Raw genomic sequence first — 27,205 nt, 5'->3', positions numbered from 1 at the left:
CCATATTTCTTTTTCTTCTGCTCTTCCTATCTTACTTTTTTTACTTTTTGGTTAGAAGAAATTGAAACTAGAGCCTCCCATGATGCTCCACTCCTGACCGGAACCATATTTTCAAAGACTGATGCTTTGCCACAGCTCCTGATGTTGCACAGATGTGTGTGTAGATCTAGCACCCTCTGTTAAGGTTGCAAATCCAGACCAAATTGTCTTCAGGTGTCTTTGGTGTTTCTCATCTGCTATTGCCCACCTCTGTGTCTCACCGAGCACCCTTCAGTCATCAGGCAAAGCCCTTGGGTGGCATCAACAGATCTCTAACTTACAAGGACTCAACCACTATGCCCTGAATTTGTACAGCACAGCCAATCGTGGGGCCACAGAGTGGTTTCCATGGTACCAAGGGTTCCCCATTATAAGAGGGTTTTACTGTCAGCCTGCCCAGCCCCAGGAAAGACAAAGGTTGGGATCAGACCTGCGTGAACTATTTTCTCCAGTGGCTTGTAAGCAGTGACAACCTCTAGGTCAAACATTTCCCAGTCTCTTTTCATGCCTGCTTGGCCATGTGACCAGCCTGACACCAGGAGGGGAAGGCCATTGTCCCAGGGTTGTAGTGTTAAAGGAGAGAGCTGCTGGTCAGAATCCTTGTCACCCAAGAAGATCTCAAGATGCTGCTGCTCCAGGCTGGGCCTGAGGGGCAGAATCAGGTGAGAGTCCCAGGTCCAACTCAGCAAGAGAAAGAACTGATGCTGCTCATGCCTGGCCTTAGGCCACGGGGGTGTTGTATAATAAAGTAAAGGAAGCAAACACCAAGAGAGTTCATGACTATGGCTTCAGCCTGGGCTGGAGAGGCACTCAGACAAGGATCTTAAATCACATGATCCAAGACTATTCAAGTATGTAGCTCCTAACTGGGCCAGGGCCTAGAGGAGTAGCCTGGCTGGGTGGAGAAGTGTGAGATTCTGGGTCAGAAAGAACTGGAGAGGGTGAAGAATTACAGCTTGCTTGAGCCTGGGCCTCCTGGAAGGAGAGTAGGTGGAGGGTACCTACTCTGAGTCACCAAGACAGCTCACAGATGCAGTACCGTCAGTGACCATTAGGGGCACTATGGGGGCAGTGCTGCTTAGGATCCAGAGTCAGCTTGTCAGGAGTCTGCCAGTCAGTAGATTGGAGCTTCCTCCTGGGCCTCAGCCTGGAGGGGCAGAGTCTCTGGATGACAGGAGTGGGGGTGGGGGTTGAGGAAGGGGTGCCTAATCAGACTAGTTTGCTTTTAATTGAAGTGTCTTTAGTTTGCCTTCCTCTTTATGTGTGACAGAAGGAATCCCAGCTCACGCTTCAAACACACTAGCTACATACACTGTTCTTCCATGCTTATTATTTTGAAATTACCCGGATCCACAGCCGCTACTCAGTTTTGAAAAACACCTGGGACTGGAATACAAGGACTCAGTAAATGCAGCTTTACTAAAACTTGAAAATCTTCCTTGCCTCTTCGATTTGTTTTGCATCATGGGGAAGCTTTCTCTGGCTGCCAGGCTGCAGGAACTTCTTCATATTGGGCAGACTGCTGATTCTGCTCTTCAGGGCCTGTAATGCAGAAAACACGGCCTGAGAGTCAGAACTGCTCATGTGCACAGTGCAGACCATCTGAGCCTCTCCCAGCACACGACCAACTGCATCCTTGCAACAGGTCCAGAGTAGAAGTGAGAAGAACGACAAATCCATGAGCTAGAAACCATAGCTCAGCACAATTTCCTTAAGACCTCCTTAGACACCCAGATGCCTTCTCCTCAGGCCCCTGCACACAGCCTGTGCAGAGTGTGGTGCAGAGCACAGAGCACTGTGTCTCTCAGGTTTGAAAGCAGAGAACCAGAGAAAAGTGAAGACATGGAAAACTGAGTTGGAACTGGGGGCAGAAAATATCAAAGTCTGACCAGGAATAACTCACAGTCAGTTTTCACACTGGAGATAAGGATGGGATCACTGGGGGGGGGGGGAAGGGGGAACAGCATGGATAGACCATAGAGAGGGAAGCACAGTGCTGAGGGGTCAGAGCTGAGAAGGGGTCAGTATGACAGAGACCTGCTCAGACACTGCGTGTGCAGAGACAGGCCAGAAGAGATGGAAGATGAAGGCCAGAAGCAGCCTTCAAGGAACAGGGGTCCAGGGAGTGAGCTGTGGGGTCCTGCATTTTTCTCATAAAAAAAGACAAAATATTCTTCTTGGGGTACCACCTCCAAATCTCTATACACAGAAAGATTATTGTCATATCACAAACAAGGGTCTAGTAGCTCAGTCTGGAGGCTGAGGTATGTGCCTTCAGCAGCCCAAAGGCCCCCATTATATCCTCAGAGCCATGCGTGTGCAGCTGCCTCTCTGAGGTGGTCTCACCTTCACCAGGGGAAAGGGGCCAGAAGGCTGGAGTCAAGCTCTTCAACATAGAGGAGAACTTCCAGCAGGTGAATATCAACCCTGGTCATCCTGTTGCCCACAAGGTAGTCTTGTCCGTGGCTCTTCAAGACCTGCCAAATTAAATGAGACAGATTATGAACATATACAGTTGGCCTGGGGCCATTGACTTTCCCCAAGTCTCCCAATGAGACACTTTGCCTCTATTTAGCTTCTAGTAAAGAGCCATTACAAGGCTTGTACACTGTTCAAGCATACTGAGAAAAGAATTATAATTAACACATTGTGGTTGTTTGAATGTAATTGACCCCCCTAATCTTATAGAGACTTGCACTATTAGGGGGAGTGACTTTGTTGGAGTGGGTATGGCCTTCTTGGAGGAAGTGTCACTGTGGGGCAGGCTTTGAGGTTGCCTATGTTCAGGATACCACCCACTGAGTGAGCTGACTTCCTGTTGCCTACAAGCCAAGATGCAGCCAACATGACAAATGCCTGCAAGCCTCTGTGATCCCCATCACCATGATAAGGGACTGAACCTCTGAAAAGAAGTGAGCCACCCAAGTAAATGTTTTCTTAATACAAGTTGCTGTGATCATATTATCTCTTCATAGCAATGAAAACTCTAAGAAAGACATAGACTCAAAAGCAAAAGTAAGCTTCAAGTGCTCTTCAGTCGGAAGCTCATTGTATACAGGGAACAGGGGTTCTCGGACATGAGTTAAGTGTGATGACTAGATCGTGTGTCCCGTGAGACAGAGTCTTAACTGTCAGCACCATAGGCTTCAGGGGACCCCGTGAGCACCAGATGGCTCCTAAACCCTCACTGCTTCCATAGAGCAGTGCAGAGGTGGGAGAACGGGCATGGGATGGAATGGGACCCCAAGTGATGCTGTGTAGCTCTGACAGTCAGGCGCTGTCGGAGCAAGGTCTGAGCAGGGAGTCACGTGAAGATTCCTGAGTGCTTGTGAGAAAACTCCAGACGCTAAGGCAAGAGTCCTCTGACCCCAGCTTCTTCAAACATCGTGGACTTGTTCTTGCATTATGCTTTCATGCTCTTCCAAGTATAGAGTACAGAGAGGAGTGAGTTCACCTCAGATGATTCCTTACGACAGGCTAGTGTTGTTTCTTTATATGCCTCTGTGGAAAACATGTTTTGGGCATGACCATCACATGTGGCTTTCTCTTGTGACTGCATGCTTTACTCGTGTGACTTCTCTTAGCCCTTAGAGTGAAAACAGTCTGATGCTCTGGATCAAGTTGACTGTTGCATGAGTCTTCAGGTTGCCCTCAGTCTCCCATGTCCCACAGCCTCTACAGTAACAATGGTTTCTGAGGACTGTGTAGGATCCCTTATCCTCTAGGATCATAGCTTTGTTCTTAGCTTTTGCTTGATAGAAGATTGACTCAGTCTGACGTGTTCTTGATCTTCCTCCAAAGAGAAGCCCCGACTAAGAGAGACACTATATGTACACCGACACCCCTTCATGTGTGGATGTGCATGACTCTCCTCCCAAGCCTGCCGTCTGTGACCCTAACTCCTGCAGGCCAGTGTTCCTGTACATCTCTTCATCAGCCTCCTCCTCTCCCCCACATCTCTGTTCTAGGTCAGGTTCTTCTCCTCCGTCTTTGAAGCTCTCTCCTCTCCTCCTGACAGCCAGTGCTCTCTGGCCTCCCTGTGTGATGTGACAGAATATTTTCTCATCTGTGTTTTTCTGCAGTTTTCCCTGGAATGAAGCCCGGTGTGTCTTCAGGATCTAGGTCCATCTCTGGTGTGGCTCAGCCTTCCACAGATCAGTTCTGGTTATGGCCTTGAACCCTGTTGAATGTGGACCACTAGATTGGTGTGATCATGCGGTGCCCCTTCACAGGCCATTTTTATACAGCATCCTGTGGGCAGGGAGCTGCAGGGAAGGCTCATGGAAGGTCTGTGCGGCAGCACCCTGTCCCTCCCAACCTCTGCCTTTCTCTTGTCCTGGGAACTCAGTGTCCCCAGACTTCAAACAGCCTACTTACATTTTCAAAGGCAGGCAAGTACCGGTTTTTGGTCTTGTCTTTTACCAAGGAGATCTTGGCTTCTCTTTGGTCTGGAGGACAAATGACCACTTGCATCATCATCTCAGTGAGATCTAAAATACCCTCTGTGTACATGTTGATCCTGAAAGACAAAATTTTTCATAAGGTCAATGGTTTCCAGGGATTTACTATTTGATATTTCAATCTAAAAATTGAAGAAATTTACACTGGAAGGTGCTGTGGGAGCTCCTTCTGCTCCTTCAGCCAATAGCTTTTGAGATACCAGCCCACTGGGCTGTGGTATCTTTAGCTTTAAAGAAGCAGTTGCTGCCCTCCCTTCCTGTGCTTGCTTAGGACTGCTTTTCTGGCTTCCAGAGGCTTTTCCTGGTCTTGTAGGAGGCTGTTGTCTAGGACGGTGATGTGTAAGTTTTTCCCTTTAAACAAATAACCCTTTTATTAATCATAATTCCAAGCTGGTGTGGATTGTTTTGTGACTTACTTCATTAGGAACATGTTTGCAAAGTTCCTTCATCTAGTGGGCATACATATAAAAATTTTATAATTAACAGATACATTAACTCTCCTCTAGGACATCCTGTCAGTTCAGATATGATGTGGGAGAGTCTTCTGTTTGAGTTGATTTCATTGGCTAATAAAGAAGAAGGATCAGTAAGATGCTACACCTCTCCTAAGTTAGACAGACTGCTGTGCCTCTCCTCAGAGAGATGCCAGACGCAATGAAGCTCCAGCCCAAGATGGATGTACGCTAGAAACTTCCCGGTAAGGCACCACTTTGTGGTGCTACACAGATTATTAGATATGGGTTAATCAAGATGTGAGTAAGAGGCAGAAAATAATGGGCCAGGCAGTGTTTAAAAGAATACAGTTTCTGTGTAATTATTTTGGGGCATAAGCTAGCCGGTGGCCGGGAGCCGGGTGGGATGTAAAGCAGGCCTGCCCACAGCTCCACACTACACAGATACAGGTTTTAAATTAATGACAAAACACTGCCCTGCCCTGTTGATAGAGTGGAGCTGAGGTAGATGGGAAAACTGGCTGAATGCTGGGAGAAAGGAGGGTAGAGTAGGAAGACGCTCTGGAGCTGCCACACAAGCATGCTGGCTCTTTGCCGGTAAGCCACTGCCACAGATTACTGGAAATAGGTTCAATTAATATAAGTGTTAGCCAGTTAGAAGCTAGAGCTAATAGGCCAAGCAGTTTTTAATTAATACAATTTCTGTGTGATTTGTTTCCAGGCGGCTGGGACGAACAAGCAGCTCCTTCTTCCAAATATGATAAATCATGTCCTACCCTCAAAACAAGATTTATAAAAGATAGGATTTAAAAACAATGCTTGTTTAATAAGACATTAAATCTGCACTTCAATCAATGCTTTTATATACAAAAATGTACCTTGGTATGGCAACTTGGTAATTTAAGAGTCACCCAGGTGCTAATGGTTTTAAAAACAAAAAGGGACCATTGGGAAGAGCTGAGGTGTGGGATGGCTAGAGTTCCAAGAGAGTCCAGTTGCTATGGTGACCTTAACAGTGTTAGAAATGCCAGTGCCAGGTGATAGTCACCAGAAGCAGCAGCCACAGTGAAATGGAGCAGGCTGAGAGCCAGAAGCCAGGCTATGTATACACTGCTGAGGGTGGGGCCAAAGAGATGAGCTAAACTCCTCTCAAAAAACAAAAAACTGAAAGTATTATAGAGGAATCCCAGATGTTGAACTTTAAATTGCTCGAGCAATTTAATTTTGTCTTATACAGATTATGGTTATGCCGTGTTCTCTCCCTCTTAATGTAAAAGAGGGTACTTGATGTTTTGGTATAGCAGGAAGACATTTGAGTGCTTTTAAAACTTTTTCAGGACAGTTTTTAAAGTGTTTAAGTTCATAAATCTAAGGACATTTTAAAGTTTATAAAATTTTTTATAGTGTTAATATTTAGACTTAAAATAAAAAGCTAAAACATAGGGCCACAGCCATAAGCCTCACATACCAGAAACTGGGGTGTTCATTTCTTATCATGCAGCAAGACAATGACCTAAGCAGTCTGGCAAAGGGCTTGAGGCAGCTTCTCAGCCCAGTGAGTCTGACGCTTTGGGGGTTAAACAACCTTTTTACATTGGTGAGAAAGGACCGCCTGCATGTCACGTGTTTACATTAAGAGTCATAACAATGACAGAACTGCAGTTCTAAAAGAGCAACGGGAAAATTTTGAATGGGGGGGCCACCACAGCAAGGGGAACTGCATTAGAAATTCAAAACATTGGGAAAGTTAAAAACCAATGGCTTAGAGAATGTCTCTCCTTACGCAAGGTCTATTTAGGCCTTAGAATGGATGTCTAGCCTCCTTGTCTTTGCTAACTTTGCTAAGCTCAATCTTTTTGGATAAACTGAGTTATTGAAAAATTTTATTTTAATATTAAAAGAGATCCAAGTCAAGATAATTATTTTTAGGGCTAAACCTGACAGAAATGGGATATAAAGCCCAAGTCTTATAAAAGTTGCTAACTTATTGTAGAATGTTAGCGAACACAAGTAAACAGTCAGTCATCCTTAGAAATGATCAAATTCTTTAATTATTATCATGGTAAGTGATGACATAATTAACTACAGGGATAAGCCTTTGTTGAAAGAGGCTGTTCATTCATCCCCAGCAACTCATACCAACAAAGTTTCAGCAGGCTTAATCGGGGGCATCTATCTTCTGTGAGCGGCTATATGGCTTCTCTTTGATTCAACCTTCTTTCTCCCAGCATTCAGTTCTGCAATAGAATAAGATACTCTGATCCTTTATGCAGAAGCAAAGAGGACGTTCAGTTTATAATTTGGTTGTACTCAAAGATCAGATTATAAGCCCTGGTAGCCAAGGACAGTCACTGCCATAGAAAAATCTGTGAGCTAATAGTTCTTAGGTCCCAATACCATCCCCTTGAACTCCTAGGCAAGCAGGACCCATGATTGGGTCCTGTCCTTTGTACTTTGAAGTGGGGTATGTATGACCCAGTCATAATAGGCTCAATAGAGATCAGCCAGTCAAAGAGCAGGCCTGAGTTTCAGGTTACCCTAAGGCAAACCTGGTTCCAGAAAAGACCACAAACTGAGACCACTCAGGCACCACCCAGGAACGGGACAGTCAAGGGGAAAATACCTAACGTTCCAATCGTTGTAGATAGGATCACCAAATGTGCCTTAGCCCAAAACACCCAGTTCCCAGTCACCAAGACACCCCAACCTCTGCTGTGATAAAAATCCTAACCCAATTTGGCTTATCATTCTCCAGTCTCACTGCTGTGTCAGATGGATGCAGGGTCGAAGCTCAATCTTCAATAACAGCTCTTGGTTTTTGCTTACAAGACAGACTCCATAGTGTTTTTTGGGTGACCCAGTGATCTGGGCATAACAATATGAATCAGAATCAAACACAGCTAGAGTCAATGGTACTGAGCATTGAATATGATAAAAACTGTATTATATATCCATGAGTAGAAATTACATTATAGAACCAGCTCCTTTGTACAATTAATGCATGCAAAATAGAACATTGAAAAGCTGTTTTCCACTGATGCAGACACAGACATGGAACTTGTCACACAGGTTATAAAAGAGAGAACTGACCTAGTGAGAGTCCAAGCTTCTTCTCTGCTCAGCTCCCCAGCTCCTGCTCCAGATGAGTGTGGAACCTACTTTAATAAGGTGACCATTTTCACCAAAGAGGTGGGGACCCAATAGGGAAGAGCCACTTCATCGACTCCCACAGAGTTCAGGGTTCCAGAGTTTCAAGATAGACTAGAAACATGACAAGTCAGAGGGAGGGACCTATGAGGCCCCATCCATTCCTGAAAGTCTAGAGTCCTTCAGTGTAGTTCCTACCGTCCTATAAATAACTTCACACAGGCTTTGCTTTCTATACACAGGTCTAAAGAAACTCAGCATCTCTCTCTCTCTCTCTCTCTCTCTCTCTCTCTCTCTCTCTCTCTCTCTCTCTCTCTCATACACACACACACACACACACACACACACACTCATACATATCTCTTAGAGTGGTATGGAGGAAGGAAGAAGGAAAAAGTTCCTAAGACTCTTATATTCTATGACATTCCTTAATTGAGTAAACCCACAGAGGCCTCAGCTAGAATAACAAAATGTGACTTCAAACTACTGAGCTTAGGAGATACCTTGTTAAGTAATTCCTAAATTACAAAATTTACAAATTGCCTTAAATTCAAGACTAGGCTGAACTACAGGTTACTCTGCCTCCTGCATATTGGTAATACCATGATATCTGTCTTAACCTTTGTTCTGTTTTAATCTGGAGCAGAAGGGAGAAAGGAATTTCACAATTCACACTTAACTTCACCTGGATGACCATCAACACACTGTCCCAGCATGCTCTGGGTCTATGTGCATCTGTGCATCCCTGCAGTTACTGCTGCGGGAAAGCTGTCATGTCACCATTAGCAATGCCATTTATTAGAGATATTTTTATTTTATGTCCCTGTGTGCTTTGGCTGCCTCTGTGTGCACCACATGATTACCCACAGAGGCCAGAAGAGGGTGTCATATCCCCTGGAACTGGAGTTACAGATGGTTGTGAGCTGTCATGCAGGTGCTGGGATTGAACCCAGGTCCTCTACAACACCAACAAGTGCCCTTAACCTCTGAGCAATTTTTCCAGCCAATTTTCAAAAATGAATTTCCAATGTCATTTCTGAAACAGAATTTCTGTTAATTTCATGCAAGTTTAGACTCAGAGCTCTTATCCACAAACAAGGACATCTGTCACTGACTACACTCACAGACCCACAAGTTCACTTGTGATTTTAGTTATAATTGTTGGTCCATAGGTCTCGGCTATTAATCATTGCATGCTGATCTCGGTGGCTTCAGAGATGCATGTCACTGCCTGAGTCTGCACATCATCCAAGTGTCCAGCGCTGGCCCCTTTGTATCCTGCTGTGCACTGCTAATTTCTCCTCAGCTGTAGAATCTGCTCCACTGCTCTACAAACAGCTGGCAAAGCTGCAGTGCTGCACTCCAGGGTGATGCACATGTGCACAGCACAGGGTCTCAAGTCCGTGTGTCAGTCAGTTCCAGGGAAGAGCTGTGTCTGACACTGCTCGTGAGAGAGTCCATGTCACAGGCAGTGAGTTTGTGGCAGAGGAAGAAAGAAAATCTGTGGGGAAGGTGAGTGTCCCTGGAGAGCACTGTGGAGACTTGCTGGGGAGAACTGGAGATCTCAAGTGCACAGCAAGGGCTGAGTCAGGAGCTCTGCTGAGGGTGCTGGTGCCTCAAAACTGAATCCATTGTCCCTGACCTAAAGAGAAGGGAGCCCTCAGCTTCCCGCCTGTTAGTGCCATTGTCCTGGGACCATGTACCTGTTCTAGCCTACCGGTACTTTAATCTTTCTGCAGCCCAGGCTCCGCACTCACCATTTCTTCAGCTGGGCCTGCTCCTCTCCATCCACATGCTGGGCTCCCCCCATCAGGTCCCTGTCCAGACAGCACAAAGCCCTGAGCAAGGAGCTCTCCAGGGCTTGGTTCTTCTGAGTTCCCAAGGCTGGCCATGTGTGCAGCACACTGGAAAGCCTCTGTGAGTGTGTGACCAACTTTCCTTTAGTGTTTGAGATGTGTCACCGTGTGCAGGTGTAGAAAGGACATTCTAGTGGCCCATCATGTGCCCACCTCTGAACCAACTAATGTTAAAGTTCTTTGGTGAAAATCCTGACCTTTATCTCTATTAAAAATGGAACGTGTTCTACAAATGCGTTCTTTGAAATAACTATGCCTGGAGAAAAGAGCAGCTTGGATGTAATATTTGTTCTGGCATGCTCCCAACATCCTGGGGTAGACCAACATTGAAAAGAGAAATTCAAAGGCTTAAAATCCCCAAATGCTCTTCCCCACCATGACAGCTTGTGGACACCAACACCCCTGTGTCATCTCACTCTGAGGCTGTCTCTCTTTTCCTCTTAAGCATTTGTGCTTCTGAAGAGTGCTAGGCAAGTTTTCGAAGCATGTCTTGGGCCTTGTTTCTCAACAAGGTGTTTGTTCACCAGTCTTACACATATAATAGAACAGATATGTGAACAGGATATGTCCCTCTGTGGCATACAAGAAACACACCTCACCTTCAAAGTCAGATTTCAGCTCAGAGTAAAGAATTAGGAAAGATTCTCCAATCAAGTGCACCTAAGAAACAAGCTGGTACATCTATCCTAATATCTAACAAAATAGACTTTGAACTAAAATTAATCAAAAGAGATGAAGAAAAATATTTCATATCCTCACATGAAAAATCCATCAAGACGATTTCTATGCCCCTAATACAAGGGCACACACATTTGTAAAAGAAACATTACTGAAATTCCACCAAGCTAAGGCTTTCTCAGAAGCCCCAATGAAAGGACAAAAGGAACCTAGTTCTGTGCCCTTGCTTAGAAGTGGACCTGGCAAGACCAGTCTGGAGAGAAGGCCTGAACCTTGAAGGAATTAAGGTTTCGGTTCCTGGGAACATGGCTGTTCCTCCTGAAGAATCTTGATTTTCAGTCCCAAGGCCACTGTGTGTGCTGACTCTAATCCTCTTGTGAAACCCTGTGTTCCCTTTGTGTGACATGACTGATTAGCCCCCTGCTAACTTTGTCGCATTTCTCCCTGAACAATAGTATAAAAGATGCTCTATTTTTTTAATCAACCGTGGCAGTTTGATATTCCAAGTAGGAGCATGAAGATTAGAAATAGTAGGCAAGAGGAACAGCGATAAGAAAGAAACACAGAGTCACAGGATAGTGTTGAGAAGGCCACCTAGTGCCTGCTGCATACTGAGTTCTGCGTTCTGAGTTCCCCCGTGGATAATTTTCCATAGACTTTTATACCCCAATACAAAAGAGGGGGTGAGAAAGCAAAAAACTGTTTTACTAAGATACAAAAGACAACCGCAACAGTTACTTGCTCCAATACTTTGAGCCATCTATCCACTAACTCCTGAGTAAAGCGTATGTTGGTTGGTGCAGTGAAAATACCTTAGGCCAAATATCCTGCAGGCAGCCATTCCCCAAGTCAAAACTCCTATTTCAAGAGAAGGAGCAGAAGGATGCTTGAATTCTCTGACCTTTGGAGAGGATGGAGCAGATGTACCTCTAAGGGCCATCTTAATGTCCAAAACACCAGGTAACCAACCCTAGGTCAGGGTGTGTAGCCAAACTTGTTGTCAACAACTTTGAGCAAGCAAAATAAACTCAAACTCTCTGACCTTCAGACAAGGTGTCATAGGCTCACATATTTGGGTCTCCACAAGCTCTTGGGCCCTAAGGTGGGAGTAAGCAGGTCATGGAGTCAAGGGAGTGCTCAAAGTTCGGGAAGAGACCGACCAGGCAGAACTTCACCAAAGAAGTAGTTTTGTCAAGATAGACTATATTTATTAGTCAAAAGGTAACCCAAAGCAAACAGTGTGTCAAATTTTAAAAGACATTGGAACTCAAAGTCCCAGGTCATTAACATCAGAGGTTCTTCAAGTTTAGTAAATGATCCCAGAGGATGACAGCCAATGCTGATGAAGCAAACAGTATTAAAGTTAATGTGGGCCCTTAAAGGAACAGGCTGAAGCCAAGTTTGGGAAACACTAGATGTTTGGTGCAAGGTAGCCTAGAAACTTTGTTGTTGTTGTTGTTGTTGTTGTTGTTTTGGACATTTGACAAATTAGAAATCTTTGCACATTTTGAAATTTATTTGCATTTAGTTTTATTTTTTCATTTTTTGAGACAGGGTCTTACTACATAGCCCTGGCTGTGTGACTTTTATTCTTTATCAAAGTCTGAGTGTCACCAAATGTCACCAAAAAACAGCTGCAGCAGCTATGAGTCTTCCAAGCTGTCTATGGAACTTCCCACAGTCTAAATTGTGAACCTGCCATCAATCCCCAACTCCACCCACAGACATGGCTGAACACAGTGATGTTTGTCCAGAAGAATCTCTGAGTTGCTGGTTGAGTGGAAGTTGGGGACATCCCTGTGGGCTTCTCCTCTCCCACTTCAGTGTGTTTTAACCCATCTCTTACTCCCCATCCTTCAGCTTCTCTTCAACAGATACCCACACTGTTCTCTGACCCCTCAGAATCCTCTAAGCACATTCCCTGATGCTGTTTGCCTGGAGATGTGATATCTGAGATGCTTCCTGATGTAGGTGAGTCTTCTATCTATCTGATGATTTCATTGGTTAATTAATAAAGAAACTGCTTGGCCTGATAGGTTAGAATATAGGTGGGTGGAGTAGACAGAACAGAATGCTGGGAAAAAGGGAAGTTAGTCAATTGACATGCCTCTCCTCAGTGGGACAGATGCCATGGAGCCAGCCACCAAGTCAGACATGCTGAATCCTTCCTGGTAAGACACCACTTCGTGGTGCTACACAGATTATTAGATATGGGTTAGTCAAGATGTGAGTAAGAGGCTGAAACTAATGGGCCAGGAAGTGTTTAAATGAATACGGTTTCCGTGTAATTATTTCTGGTGTAAAGCTAGCCATGTGGAATCCGAGCAGGACGAAAAGCAGGCCTGCTCGCCTCATCGATACAGTTTCCATTTGCAAGTATCAGAAAACTCAAAATATTTGTAGCATTTATTTATGGGTGTGGCCCATAAAATTTCCTTCATCTGTATTGAGATGTCAATTAGTGTTGGAAATGTTCAGGTCTTGTTTAGGCAGCCATGTTGACATTTTAAGGGAGTAGCTTCTCTGTCATATAAGGCACAATTTTGCAGGAGACGCTGTCTATTTGGCTCTTATAATCCTTCTGCTTCTTTTTCCATGGTATACCCTGAGCCTTTGTTGTGGCAACTGGGTTATAGATTATCAGCTGAGCCTGGGAATTTACAGTCCGTCATTCTCTGCATTTTGAGCATTTGTGACTTTCTGTTATGATTCCCAACATCTGCAAATAGAGGCCTCATTCATGAGAGGTGATGTTATAAAAATTCTTATTACCTCTATAGTTTCTCAACGTAGATTTCCATTAAGTTACAATACAGTAGTAATTTTATTTTGTTAGGTGCATATAAAAAGGTATAAAATACATATTTGTTTCACCTCCTCTTCAGTGAGGGTTATACCTATCTGTGGTTATAAAAATAAGTATTTAGAATGCATTTAGGAATTGCACTGGTTTAGGCGGATGGCAGTACTATGTAGACGATTTCCCAGGAGGCTTCGTTGGTTTGCAGTTCCATCAGGAGTGGATAAGGGGTTCCCTTTCGCAACAATCTCTTCAGCATTAATTGTCAGTTGTTTTATGTTTTTGATTTTGTTTTTTATTTGTTTGTTTGTTTGTTGTGCCTAGACTTTCTGAATGGGGCACTTTAATTTCTCCTCTGAGAACTCTTTGCTCACATCCACAGGGCTTTTTAAATTGGGTAATTTGTTTTTCTGGCTTTTTTTGGATATGTATATGTCTTGCTCAGAATTGCTTTTGTGGTTCCATGTGAATTTTGGTACATTTTTCTATTGTTGTAAAAAGTATTATGGAGATTTTAATTGGAATTTCATTGAATCAGTAAATTGCTCTTGATAGAATGGTCATTTTCAAATGTTAATTCTACCAAACCATGAACATGCGAGGTCTTTCCCTTTTCTGGTGTCTTTGTCAATAGCTTTCTCCAGGGAATTATAGCTTTCACTGTAAAGGTGTTTCATCTCTTTTTTTAAGGTTTATTCCTAGATATTTAATTTTTTAAAGGTTATCATGGATGATAACATGACCATGATCCTTTCTTTGCATGGTTTGTTGCTGGTGTTTTGAACAACTGTTGATTTTTGTAAGTTGATTTTCTACCTTGACAGTTTATTGAAATTTTCAGTCATTTTTAGACATTTTCGGGTGAAATTTTTGGGATATATGTGTGTGTGTGTATGTATATGTATATATTGTGCACCATCAGTAAATAGTGATACTTCAACTTCTTTTCTTATTTGTATCACTTTAATTCCCTCCTATGCCTTATTTCTTTGGCTTGTGCTCCGAGCACTATATTGAAATAAACAGGGATAGTGGACAGCCCTGTCTCATTCCTTACTTTAATGGGATTGTTTAAGTTTTCTCCATTAAGAGTGATGTTGACTGTGGGTGTCACATATAGAGCTTTTATTGCATTGAGGTATGTTTCCCCTGAGTCTCATCTTCTCTGGGACTTTTATTATGAAGGTATGGTGAATTTTGCCAAAGGCTTTTTATCTCTTTTTGTATCTATTGGGATGACTGTGTAATTTTTGTCCTTAACTTCATAAATCTGATATTTTAAATTACTGACTTGCATATGCTGATCCATCCTCACATCTCCAGGATGAAGCCCATTTGCGGGCAGTGGATAATCTTCTTGATGTGTGCCTGTATTCAGTTTGAAAGCGTTTTATCGAGATGTTAAAATATATTTTCACCGGGGACATTACCCTCTGGCTGTTCTTTGTTGTTGTATGTGATTAGTTTACGTGTTAGATTAAAAAAGAGTTTGGAAATGCCCCCTTTTCTCTTTTTACTCGTGTTTTTTTTTTTTAACAATTCAAGAATGATTGGCTGTAGATCTTTAAAAGCATGACAGAATTCTGAGTCTAGCTGGGCCTGTTTTTTTTTAAATAGATTTTTATTACAGTTTCAATCTCCTCATTTGTGATGGGTCTGTTAAGGTTGTTGATCTCTTTTTGGTTTAAATTTGCGGTATGGGTAAATCTAGAAATTAATTTACTTCTTCTTGATTTTCCAACTTAATGGAGTAGTTTTCAAAAGCACTTCCTTATCATATTCTGAGTTTATTTTGTGTCTGTTGCAATGTTCCCTGTTCGCTTCTGTGTCTGTGAATCTGGGCTTCTCTCTCCTTTTAGCTGGGCCACGGTATGTTGATCTTCCTTATCTTCTCAAGGAACTGGCTCTTAGATCATTTGATTCTTTGTATTGCTTCTTTTGATTCTGCTTCATTAATTTCTGTTTTGATTTCTGTTGTTCCTTTCCTTTCTGTCTACTAGATTTGGGACTGGTTTTTGTCTTTTGTGTAATTTTTTAAATTCTTGAATTGTATAAGTAAGCCATTTATTTTTGCTCCTCCCAATTTTTTAAGTGTAGGCACTTAGTGCTACACATTCCCCTGCAATACTGTCTTTATGTATCCAGAGTTTTGGATGTGTCTTCATTTTCATTTAATCTCAGGATATTTTTTTTTTCTTGGTTTCTTCTTGGACCCATTCATCATTTGGTAATTGATTGTGTAATCTCCATGAGACTGCATACCTACCTGAGGTGTGTTTGCTCTCTGTTTTAAGTTTTATTGCATTGTGGTCAGATAGGATACGTGGAGTTATTTCAGTTTTTCTGAATTTGTTGAGTACACCCATGTCACATTAAAAAATAACCTCAGAGGGCAGTAAAGTACATTGATGTTACATTAAACTGAGAACTTTAAAAAACTAGGAGCTGGGAACAATGTCTCCTCACTCCACATAGATCACCAATAACAGATCAATGTCAAACAAGGAGGTTTTAGTTTGTGGTTTTCCAGCCTTGTTAAAGGCCTGAGCCAGCCACCTCTGCGGGAGCAGGCCTGAGCCTGCGACCTCAAGAGATAAAAAAAAAGCAAACCTCAACAACTTAAAAAAAAAAAAAGAATAACCCTATGTATCTTATTGGATCACCGTGGCTTAAAATTGAATTCAACAGCATCACTAATTTTAGAAAATCCACAAAAACATGGATGTTAGGGACCATTGTCCTAAAAAAAAAAAAAGATAGCAGGGGTCATTGCCCTAAGGATGTTTACGGAGAACCCGCCCCACATCCCAACTATCTTGAGAACTATTTGTTTACGGAACCCGCCCCATATTCCAACTATCTTGAAAACTGTTTGTTAATGGAATCACAAAAAGAAAGTTTCAGCTTACACCAGGGGTGCTTTGCTACTCCGGCAAAAGTTTCTTCCTACCCCCACCCCATTCAAGGGCTATATAAGCTGTAACCTTCACCCTAATAAATGAGACCTTGACAAATAGAATCTTGCTTAGTCTCCTTTCTCTCTCCAGCCCATGTTTTTTCAGGTAGCGGCCTCTTCAGAGGACCCTAAATAGCTGACCCATTGGCGGGGTACACATGGAAATTAAACAATGCTCACCTGAATCATCAATAGGTCAAGGAAGAAATAAAGAAATTAAAGACTTTATAAAATTCAACAAAAATGACACTACACATACCCAAATTTATGGAACACAATGAAACCATGTTAAGAAGAAAGTTCATAGCACTAAATGCCTACATAAAGAAGCCAGAAAAATCATACACTAGTGAGTTAAGAGAACACCTAAAAACTCTAGAACAAAAAGAAGCAAACTCACCCAGGAGTACTAGATGACAGGAAATAATCAAATTGATAGCTGAAATCAACATAGAAAACGATACAAAGAATCAATGAGACAAAGAGTTAGTTCTTCGAGAAATATTGATGAACATGAACACTGATGCAAAAATACTAAATAAAATACTGGCAAATCAAATCCAAGAACACATCAGAAAAATCATTTACCATGATCATATCAGCTTCATCCCAGAGATGCAGGGATGGTTCAACATATGAAAATCTGTCAATATAATCCACTATATAAACAAACTGAAAAATAAAAACCACATCTCATTAGATGCTGTAAAAGCTTTCAACAAAATACAACATTCTGTCATGATTAAGGTCTTGGAGAGAGCAGGGATACAAGGAACATACCTAAACATAATAAAGGCAATATACAGCAAGCCAACAGCCAACATCAAACTAAATGGAGAGAAACTCACAGTTATTCCACTGAGATCAGGAACAAGACAAGGTAGACCACTCTCTCCATATCTATTCAATGTAGTTCTTGAGGTCCTAGCTAGAGCAATAAGACACCAAAAGAAGACAAAGGGGATTCAAATTGGAAAGGAAGAAGTCAAACTTTCACTATTTGCAGATGATATGATAGTATACATAAGTGCCCAAAAAAACTCTACCAGAGAACTCCTATACCTGATAAATACCTTCAGTAATGTGGCAGGATATAAGATAAACTCAAAAAATATCAGTATCCCTCCTAGATAAATAATAAAGAAGCTGAGAAAGAAATCAGAGAAACAACACACTTCACAATAACCACAAGTAACAAAAAATATCTTGGAATAACACTAATCAAAGAAGTGAAAGACCTGTTTGACAAAAACTTCAAGTCTCTGAAGAAAGATATTGAAGAAGATACCAGAAAATGGAAAGATCTCACATGTTCATGAATGGGTAGGATCAACATAATAAAAATGGCAATCCTATCAAAAGCAATCTATAAATTCAATGCAATACGCATCAAAATCCCAACACAATTTGAAGGGGCGTGGTTGATCAGCAGTTGTGATTAACCAGACTAGCTTTAATATATATAATATTCATCTTTAATAAAGGAAATAAGAGGGAACTTACAAATCCAAGGTTCCAGCAAGGAGCGCAGGAAAACAAAGAGAAGGCGGGCCGCACGCCTGCAAGATTTTATAAGTAAATATTAGCCTAAGTGGGACATGCCTTACAAACAAGATGATTGGCTGGGCTTCCCCTTCAACAATTCTTCACAGACCTTGAGGGAACAATAATCAACTTCTTATGGAAAAAAAACCCAGGATATCCAAAACAATCCTGTACAATAAAGAAACTTTATTGTAAATCACTGTTTACACAATTACACAGTGGTAAAAAACAATGACATCTTGAAATTTGTATGCAAACAGATGGAACTACAAAAAACCATCCTGAGTGAGGTAACCCAGACCCAGAAAGATGAACATGGTATGTACTCACTCATAAGTAGATACTAGTTGTAAAGCAAAGGATAATGAGTCCACTACCCTAGAGATGCTAAGTAACAAGGTAAACCCTTAAAAAAAATGTATGTATAGTCCACGACCCTAGAGAAGCTAAGTAACAAGGTGAACCCTAAAAAAAACATGTATGAATCCACCTGGGAAGAGGAAATAGACAAGATCTCATGATAAAAATGGGAGCATAGTAGTGGGGAAGAAGGAAGGATTGAAGGGGAAGAGGAAGGAAGAAGGGGAGGGGGAGGAGAACTTGAAGAAACCCGATAGTCAAGATGGAGGAGGGTCAGAGTTGGAGAGCAAGGAAAGAGATACTTTGGATTGAGGAAGCCATTGTGGGGCTGGCAAGAAACCTGTCACTAGAGAAATTCCAAGGAATCCACAAGGATGACCCCAGCTAAAACCCTAAGCAATAGTGGAGAAGGTATCTGAACTGGCCTTGCCCAGTAGTCAGATTGATGAACATCTTAAATGTCACCATAGGACCTTCATCCAGCAACTGATGGAAACAGAGGCAGAAACCTGCAGTGGAGCACTGGACTGAACTCCCAAAGTCCAGTTGAAGAGTGGGAGGAGTGAGAATATGAGCAAAGAGGTCAAGACCATGATGGGGACACCCACTGAAACAGTTTTCCTGAGCTAATAACTCCTGTTGGACAGGGAAGGAAGCAGCATGGAACCAAACTGGTCCCTCTGAATGTGGGCCGCAGTTGTATGGCTGGGGCAGATTGTGGGATCACTGGCAGTGGCACCAGGATTAATCCCTATTGCTTGTACTGGCTGTTTGGGAACCCATTCTCTTTGGATGGATACCTTACTCAGCCTAGATATAGTAGGGAGGGCTTTGGACCTTCCCCCAAAGCAATGTGCTTTACCCTCTCTGAGGAGTGGATGGGGGATGGGGTGGGAGGGAGAAGGTAGAGGGAATGGGAAGAGGGGAGGGAGTGGGAACTGGAATTGGTATGTAAAATGAAAAAAGGTAGTTTATTTTCTTTTTTTAAAAAAATAAAAAGATCAAATAATCCAATAAAAATGGGGTACAGACCTAAACAGAGAACTCTCAACAGATAAATCATAAAGAGGTGAAAGACACTTAAGGAAATGCTCAACATCCTTAGCCATCAGAGAAATGCAAATCAAAACAACTCTAAGATTCAATATTACACCTGTCAGAATGGCCAAGATCAAAAACAATGATGACAGCTTATGCTGGAGAGGATATGGGGTAAGGAAACACTCCTGCATTGCTGGTAGGAATGCAAACTGGTATAATCACTTTGGAAATCAGTATGGTGATTCTCAGAAAATTAGAAAACAACCTACCTCAAGACCCAGCAATACCAATTTTGTGTATATACCCAAAGGATGCTCAATCATATCACAAGGACATGTATTCAACTATGTTCATAGCAGCATTATTTGTCATAGCCAGAACCTGGAAACAACCTAAATACCTCGAGAAATGGATAAAGAAAATGTGGTACATTTACACAATTGTTGGGGCAGCTGGCCCAATCCCTGCGTTCAGGGGCGTGGCTGCCCCAGGGGAGAAAGGTACCTTTAAAAAGAGCCTGGTTGGGAAGAGACGCCCTGTTTTTTTTCCCCCTGCTTGACCCTCTGCTTCGCTGGAGCCTTGGCTTTGTAAGTGTTCCTCTTTCTCCTTTTATTAAAATTGATTTATTCTAAAAGGACTATTTTTGGTTATTTCAAATCTCCCGCATCACACAATGGAGTACTAAACAGCAGAAAACAATAATGACATCTTGAAATTTGCAGGCAAATGGATGAATCTAAAAAACATCATATTGAATGAGGTAACCCAGACTAAGAAAGAAAGACAAATATAATATGTGACTCATAAGTGGCATAAAGCAAAAAAAGCCTACAATTCACAATCCCAGAGAACATAGACAACAATGAGGACCCTAAGAGAAACATACATAAACCTAATCTACATGGGAAGTAGAAAAAGACAAGATCTTCTGGACAAATTGGGAGTGTGGAGATCATGGGAGAGGGTAGAATTGGAGGGGGAAGGAAGGGGAGTGGAGAAAAATATATAGATCAATAAAAACAATAAAAAAGAAACTAAGAGCTGATTTTGAAGAAGCTACACTACTGAGCTTCCCAGCAGCATGTATCCCAGTTCCAATTGAGCTTCTGATGTCCAGGGATGTCCACAGAGCATCCTGTGCATACTCCTTCTTCACTACTGCACACAAGCACGTCATCTGACAAAGGCAGAGAAGATGGCCACACTAGGGTAAGCAGGGAGCATCAATGGAATCTGCTTTAAATCAGGCAAAGCCCATTGTAGGGCATGTAATGACTCTGGGGAATGCAGAGACTGTCTTTAGTCCACAAGTGTTTGGGTGAGTCAGGTATGTAGACATAAGTATGCCTGTCTGAACAGAAAACATTGTCAAAATGAGCCTATTTCCCAACCTTCTGCTTCTCCTGTTCCAAAATGCCAAAGGCCAGCTTGCTCCCTGACTGAATGGTTGATGCATTTTTTTCACATTACAGTTCCCCAGATGTAGTTCCTGTTTGTGCTTAGTAGAAGCCAGTGAAACCTAGTGATCTACATCCTACATCAGCATCTGTGAACAGATTCCGAAATTCTCTGTCCCAAAGTCCTTGTCTGGGGGTGGAGGGCACAGAAACACTACCAATTACTCAACAAATAATCTTGCATATTTAATATGTTGTAAAAGTTAGATGATTTTAGTGACATATATTATGAAATACTTTACCCTACCGGCCTTCTGTCCAATGTAGCTGGGATTGGGATATGAGTTAGGGTACAATAAATACACAATTTTTGTTCTCTCAAGCGTCTTATAGTCTCTCAGGAAGCCAAGATGCATAGCCACTTACTTATTGTGGTGAGGGCCATCAGAGAGATTCTGAAAGCCAATTTCTCCCTCAAAAACTGAGGCTCCCTGAGGAAGGAGCTAGGAAGGGGTAGCTGATTTAGAGAGCAGAGATAAGGAAGACAGATGATGTGATATTCCATTAGCAGCCTGTAGCCAATGTCAGCATCTCATCTGCACCCAGAGATTCTACTACTGCAAGGGAAAAGTCGCTGTGTTCAGTGTTGGGCCACCTAGAAGTGCTGGGGATTTAGCCATCCATAGCATCTGAACAGCTTTAGACCACTGATCTGCAGGAGCCGGCCATCCAGTGAAATAAGCTCATATGTGTTTGCATAGTTTTCCCAAGCTTTCAGTGACATCATTACCTGGGTCCCCAGCTCACTGTTCTCCATGAGCTATATGAAACTTTATTGAGTCCTCCCATCACAATTGACAAGAGAACTGGCATGGAAAGATCTAGAGCCCTGTAGCCGTGACAACCACTGTCCAGGCAAGCAGCAGTCCAGGCTTGACTGTGGGCAGTTCCCACAAGTAGATCCAAGGCAAAGGAGTAGCCAGTGGAAGGGCAGTGAAGGGCCTCAGGAGATTGGGGACCAAGGGCGACTCTTGTACAGCATGCAGGCATCCAACAGATTCTCTAAGGCCTTGAAATAATTTACCCTGCCTCTTACAAAGGTATGCTATCTCCAAGTTAGTCATACACTTGGTGTGGACTTAGCAAGTACCACTGCATGTCAGTCCCTGTTCCTGGTGGCTGGAACATATTAGAGAGCAAAAGTAGGAACAGCCCAGCAGGGCTGACTTTATAATAGATGGACACAGCTAGCATGACATCATTGTGAAGGGAATATATAAAATAAGTTCCGGGCACTCACAGTCTTGGAAATGTGAGACGGATGGCTACGCCATTGCAGAACAATGTTTTCAAATTGAAGGGGGAAAAAAAGGAAAGAAAACCCCATGTGAAATGAGAAGTAGATGTGTGATGGCACCAGAAAAACAAAAACAAAAAAAAATTGTAAAGAATAAAAACCAAGAAAGATGTAAAACCACAGATGTCTTTTTGGATAAATTTGACCACAGTGACCCCCAAATTTGAATTCTTCACTTCTCTCCCTGTAACTCTGTCTGTCATTTGTGATTGCTGGCCTGCATGTATGTCTTTCTGTTCCTGTTGTATTATCCCTAACAACGGGTTTTACTTGGTCTCATTGAACAGCTCAGAAAGCATCCCATGATAGAGGAATGAGGGATCCTTTACAGAAATTTCATCACAGCTTTTCAAGGGGAAATTGCTTTACCTACCACAACTGACTCAGAATAGCAAACATCACTGCAAACCTGTGTTACAAAACTATATCCAAGTATTGTTTTCCAACATTTAGACTGGGTATTTGTTTTTATAAGGTTGCTTTCAGCATGTTGACTGTTTTCAGCCAATTAATACAACCACACATACACACACACACACACACACACACACACACACACATATATACATATATATATACATACATACATATATTTTTCTGGGTGAGAAGCATGAAAGTATATGATTTGAGATTAAAGCAATATATTAGCATATTTGCCAAAGCTGATTACATGAAAACCGCAGGCATAATAAAGTTGATTCTTTCATCTCTACACTGCTACAGGCAGGTTCAACTGAAACAGGCTGAGCCTGAAACAGGGAAGCAGCTTCAGGACATAGTCAAGAGTGTGATTCCCTTTTCTGTGAGGTCTGTCAAAAGGTCAAGAAATGTTTTCATAACATAGTTTCACTACATTTAAGATCTGTCCCTGGTTGTGGCCTGTTTTAGAGAAATTTCCTTGAGCTGAAATGTATATTCTTTGGTGTGTGGGTGAAATATTTTGTAGATTTCTGTTAAGTCTATTTGATGCACATCATTTATTTCTGATTTTTCTGTTTTTTGGTTAAGAGGACTTGTCTATAGAGTATTGAACCCCCTATGAGGGCTGGATTGTAGTTATTCTGCATCTTTATTCTTTCTGTGAAAATTTGTCCATCAGAGTTTAGGGGTCACCACAACATGATGAACTGTATTGAAGGGTCACAGCACTGGGAAGATTGAGAATCACTCTTCCTTGATTTTATTGGAGTCTTGTCTATGCCATTGACCTGGAATTCTTCTCTTTCACCTGTGCCCATAAATAACAGTTAGTATATTCATGGTGTCCCACATATCTGGAATGTTTCCTTTATGTATTTTTAATTTTATATTCTTTGTGTCATCTCTTGTATCTACTTTATATTTGAGGCCTGCTAAAGTTTCTTCTACTTGACCTACTCTGTGTGTGAGACTTTCCCCTCAGTTTTCAAATTGGATCATTAAGTTTTCAGTTCTGCCTTCACTTCAGCTTGAGCTCTCTTGAATATTCCTATCTCGCTTTTTTTAAATCTCATTTTTAAAATTGTCTTCATTATTTCCATCAGCCTTATGATTGTGTTATATTGGGCCTCGCCCAAGCATTTATTCTCTTTAAATTTATTGAGTTCTTTGTTTCTTCTCTAAACACCCAGAATTCTTTGGTGAAATCTGTAATTTCTGTATTAAGAATGTCTGTGATCTGGGTTTATTCTCATTGGAGAACTTTTTATAGTGCTGGTAGGTTTGGTTTGGAGAACATACTGCCTTCGTCTTTCATATTGCTTGTATTGTGTTCCATGGGAACTGAGTGTATAGACTTCTTTTGTTGGTTCTGTGTCTGATATGGACACAGCAGGCTAGCACAAAGCACAGAATGTGTGGGAATGGCGCAGACCGGACATTGGATATGGTGTGGGAGGGATGGATCGGGGATAGCAGGGGTTTGGGTGTGGGGGTCTCTACAACCACCACAGCCAGCAGAGTAAGAACCCACAGGAAGGAAGAAGGGAGTCTGACCCTGAATAGTTTATTTTAGGCATTCTTAAGCAAAGCACAATTTGCTGAAAAAAAATCCTGGTGATAGCTCAGTCCAGTGCTCCAATGTGGGGCTCTGTCTCTATCTCCATCCATCGCCAGATGAAGGTTCTATGGTGATATGCAAGATATTCATCAGTATGGCTATAGGATCGGGCCGTTTCAGGCTCCCTCTCCTCAGCTGCCCAAGGAACTAGCTGGGGACATCTCCCTGGACACCTGGGAACCCCTCTAGAGTCAAGTCTCTTGCCAACCTTAAAATGGCTCCCTTAATTAAGATATACTTCCCTGCTCCCATATCCACCCTTCCTTTATCCCAACCATCCCATTCCCCCAAGCTCTCCCCATCCTCCCATTCACACTTTTCTCTCCCATCTCCCCTTAGCCCCATCCCACCCCACCCCCAAGTTCCCAATTTTTGCCTGGCAATCTTGTACACTTCCAATATCCAGGAGGATAACTATATGCTTTTCTTTGGGTTCAACTTCTTATTTAGCTTCTCTAGGATCATGAATTATAGGCTCAATGTCCTTTATTTGTGGTTAGAAACCAATCATGAGTGAGTACATCCCATGTTCATCTTTTTGGGTCTGGGTTACCTCACTCAGGATAGTGTTTTCTATTTCCATCCATTTGCATGCAAAATTCAAGATGTCGTTTTTTACCGCTGAGTAGTACTCTAATATGTATATAGGGAGAACACGAGCAAGGAAGTCAGGAACGCAAGGGGTGCACCCACCCACTGAGATGGTGGGGCTGATCTAATGGGAGCTCACCAAGGCCAGCTGGACTGGAACTGAAAAAGCATGGGATAAAACCGGACTCCCTGAACATGGCAGACAATGAGGGCTACTGAGAAGCCAAGGACAATGGCATTGGGTTTTGATCCTACTGCATATACTGGCTTTGGAGGGGCCTAGCCTGTTTGGATGCTCACCTTCCTAGACCTGGATGGAACGGGGAGGACCTTGGACTTCCCACAGGACAGGGAACCCTTACTGCTCTTTGGACTGGAGAGGGAGGGGGAGGAGAGTGGGGGAAGGGGGAGGGAAATGGAAGGCAGGGTGGAGGCGGAAATTTTTAATAAAAAAATAATTAATTAAATTAAAAAATTCTGGTGATAAACTTAATCCCCTGGGCACACTAAAGCATAAGACAAGACTACACCAAGACTCTTTGTAAAGTACAAGTGACATCTTCCCTAAACATGGGTTCTGTAGATTGACAAGCTCATGATAAGGGTCTGGTAGAGTCTGGTAGAGGATCCGGTGTGATCTTCGATACACAGATAGCTCAAAGGTCACCAGGCTGTTAACCACATTGTTTCCCAGTATCCTGGGTGGGAAACAGTAATGCATCCCTCTCTTTGAAGGGACAAGCCTGAGTGTTTGGTATTCCTGGTTCCCTAGAGCTTATCTGTAAGCACAAGGGCCTCTGTGTCTCCCACAGCTGGGGAGGGTCTGACGTGTGTGCAGATGTGCATGCTGGCCTGAGTTGGAGGTTGATGGCAGTGGAAATGGAGCTCACCAGAATACACCATGGCAATGGTGTGGAGCCCAGGCTAGATCTGAGGAAGGGGAGGGTATGCAGAGAGTAGGAACAGAAGGACCCACCAGGCTAGACCTCAACAGATGTTCAGGACAGGGCTGGACCTAGATATTTGATATTGTATGGATAGGGTAAAGTCAGTGGGTTCCAGTGGGGTCAAGGACAGAATATTCTTCTGCATTTTTTGAGAGATCTGGCTGTCCTAGAACTCACTATGTAGACTAGGCTGACCTCAAACTCACAGAGGTCCTTGTAGCTATGTCTCCTAAGGGCTGGGATTAAAGACCTGCACTACCACACCTGGCTAAAGACAGAACTTTTTCAAGGAAATTTTCTGTTATTGTTATTTTGCTGGAATGTGTATTTTCCCTTTCTTTTACTTTTGCCACTAAAATAATTTAAATTTTTATTTTGTGTGTTGAGGTGTTTTGCCTACAGGTATGTATGTGTATCAGGGGTGTTAGTGAGCACAGAGGCTAGAGAAGGACATCAGGGTCTCTGGAGCTGGAGTGACAGATGATCGTGGGATGTCCTGTAGATGCTGGGCCCTAACCTGGGTCCTCTGCAAGAGCAGCTGTGCCTGTCACCTCTCAGCCAGCTCTACAGGTTCTCCCTCACTAATTTAAATTTTTAAATTGTTTTCTATGTTAGTTTTTCCTTCTTTAAAAAAATCCTTTTACTAGTTACCCAATTCCTGCCCCTCAACTTGCAGTCTTTCTTTTCCTACATCTTTCTTTCTTTCTTTTTTATTTTTGGACCTTAAATTTCTCCTCTTTATTTTTCCAATTTTTTAAAATATCTTTCTTTTGTAGATTAATTTTACTTCTAAACATTTTGAGTAATTCTACAATGTTGTTAGTCACTGCTCTCCTTTTGTTAGTGTTCTTTTTATTTAGTTTTTCCTCACTTTTATGAGGTTTGCTTTTATTTGTAGTGATTATTGCTTGCCTTCCTCTTCCTAAGTGATGTTTGCAATCACAGCTCAACAGGTGGAAGACATGAGATACACATCACATCAGCTGATATTTATTATATCACAAGAACCAGGATGAACAATTGCTCTTTATTATTTTATAACACAGCGACTGGTGTCTGTGGGCTCTGTCACTGCAGCTTTATTAAAACTTGAAAAGCTTTCTTGCCTCTTCAACTTTTTTAATATCAGGTGGAGGCTTTCTCTGGCTGCCAGGCTGCAGGAACTTCTTCACATTGGTCAGGTTGCTGATTCTGCTCTTCAGGGCCTGTAATCCAGAAAACACAGCCTGAGAGTCAGAACTGCTCGTGTACACAGTCCATGATAGCAAAACGCTCCCAGAACACAACCTACTGTATCCTTACAATAGGTCCAGAGTAGATGTGAGAAGAACGACAAATCCCTGAGCTAGAAACCATAGCTCAGCACAATTTCCTTAAGACCTCCTTTGACATCCAGTTGCCTTCTCCTCAGGCCCCTGCACACAGCCTGTGCAGAGTGTGGTGCAGAGCACAGAGCACTGTGTCTCTCAGGTGTGAAAGCAGAGAACCAGAGAAAAGTGAAGCCGTGAAAAACTGAGTTGGAACTGGGGGCAGAAAATATC

General features: G+C 42.4%; 1 protein-coding gene across 6 annotated transcripts in view; it reads right to left on the bottom strand.

Moving 5' to 3' along the window:
* Positions 1 to 1,429: 1,429 nt before the first annotated feature.
* Positions 1,430 to 27,205, bottom strand: part of LOC119809018 (glutathione S-transferase A2-like) — a 118,657-nt gene continuing 92,881 nt past the window's right edge. For 4 of the 6 annotated variants that reach the window (XM_038321663.2, XM_038321665.2, XM_038321661.2 and 1 more), the window contains one exon: positions 26,633 to 26,869. In XM_038321663.2, coding sequence (XP_038177591.1) covers positions 26,747 to 26,869 — 123 coding nt within the window. In that variant the 3' untranslated portion in view covers positions 26,633 to 26,746. Of the gene's footprint in view, positions 1,582 to 2,365; positions 2,517 to 4,416; positions 4,559 to 26,632; positions 26,870 to 27,205 lie in introns of those variants that run through there. The other 2 variants (XM_038321666.1, XM_038321662.1) reach the window with 2 other exon arrangements.

The sequence above is a fragment of the Arvicola amphibius genome, chromosome 3, assembly GCF_903992535.2.
Source record: "Arvicola amphibius chromosome 3, mArvAmp1.2, whole genome shotgun sequence".
In the NCBI taxonomy this organism is placed as follows: Eukaryota; Metazoa; Chordata; class Mammalia; order Rodentia; family Cricetidae; genus Arvicola; species Arvicola amphibius.
The sequence above is the reverse complement of the archived record's forward strand: the minus strand, read 5'-3'. Positions and strand labels throughout refer to the sequence as shown.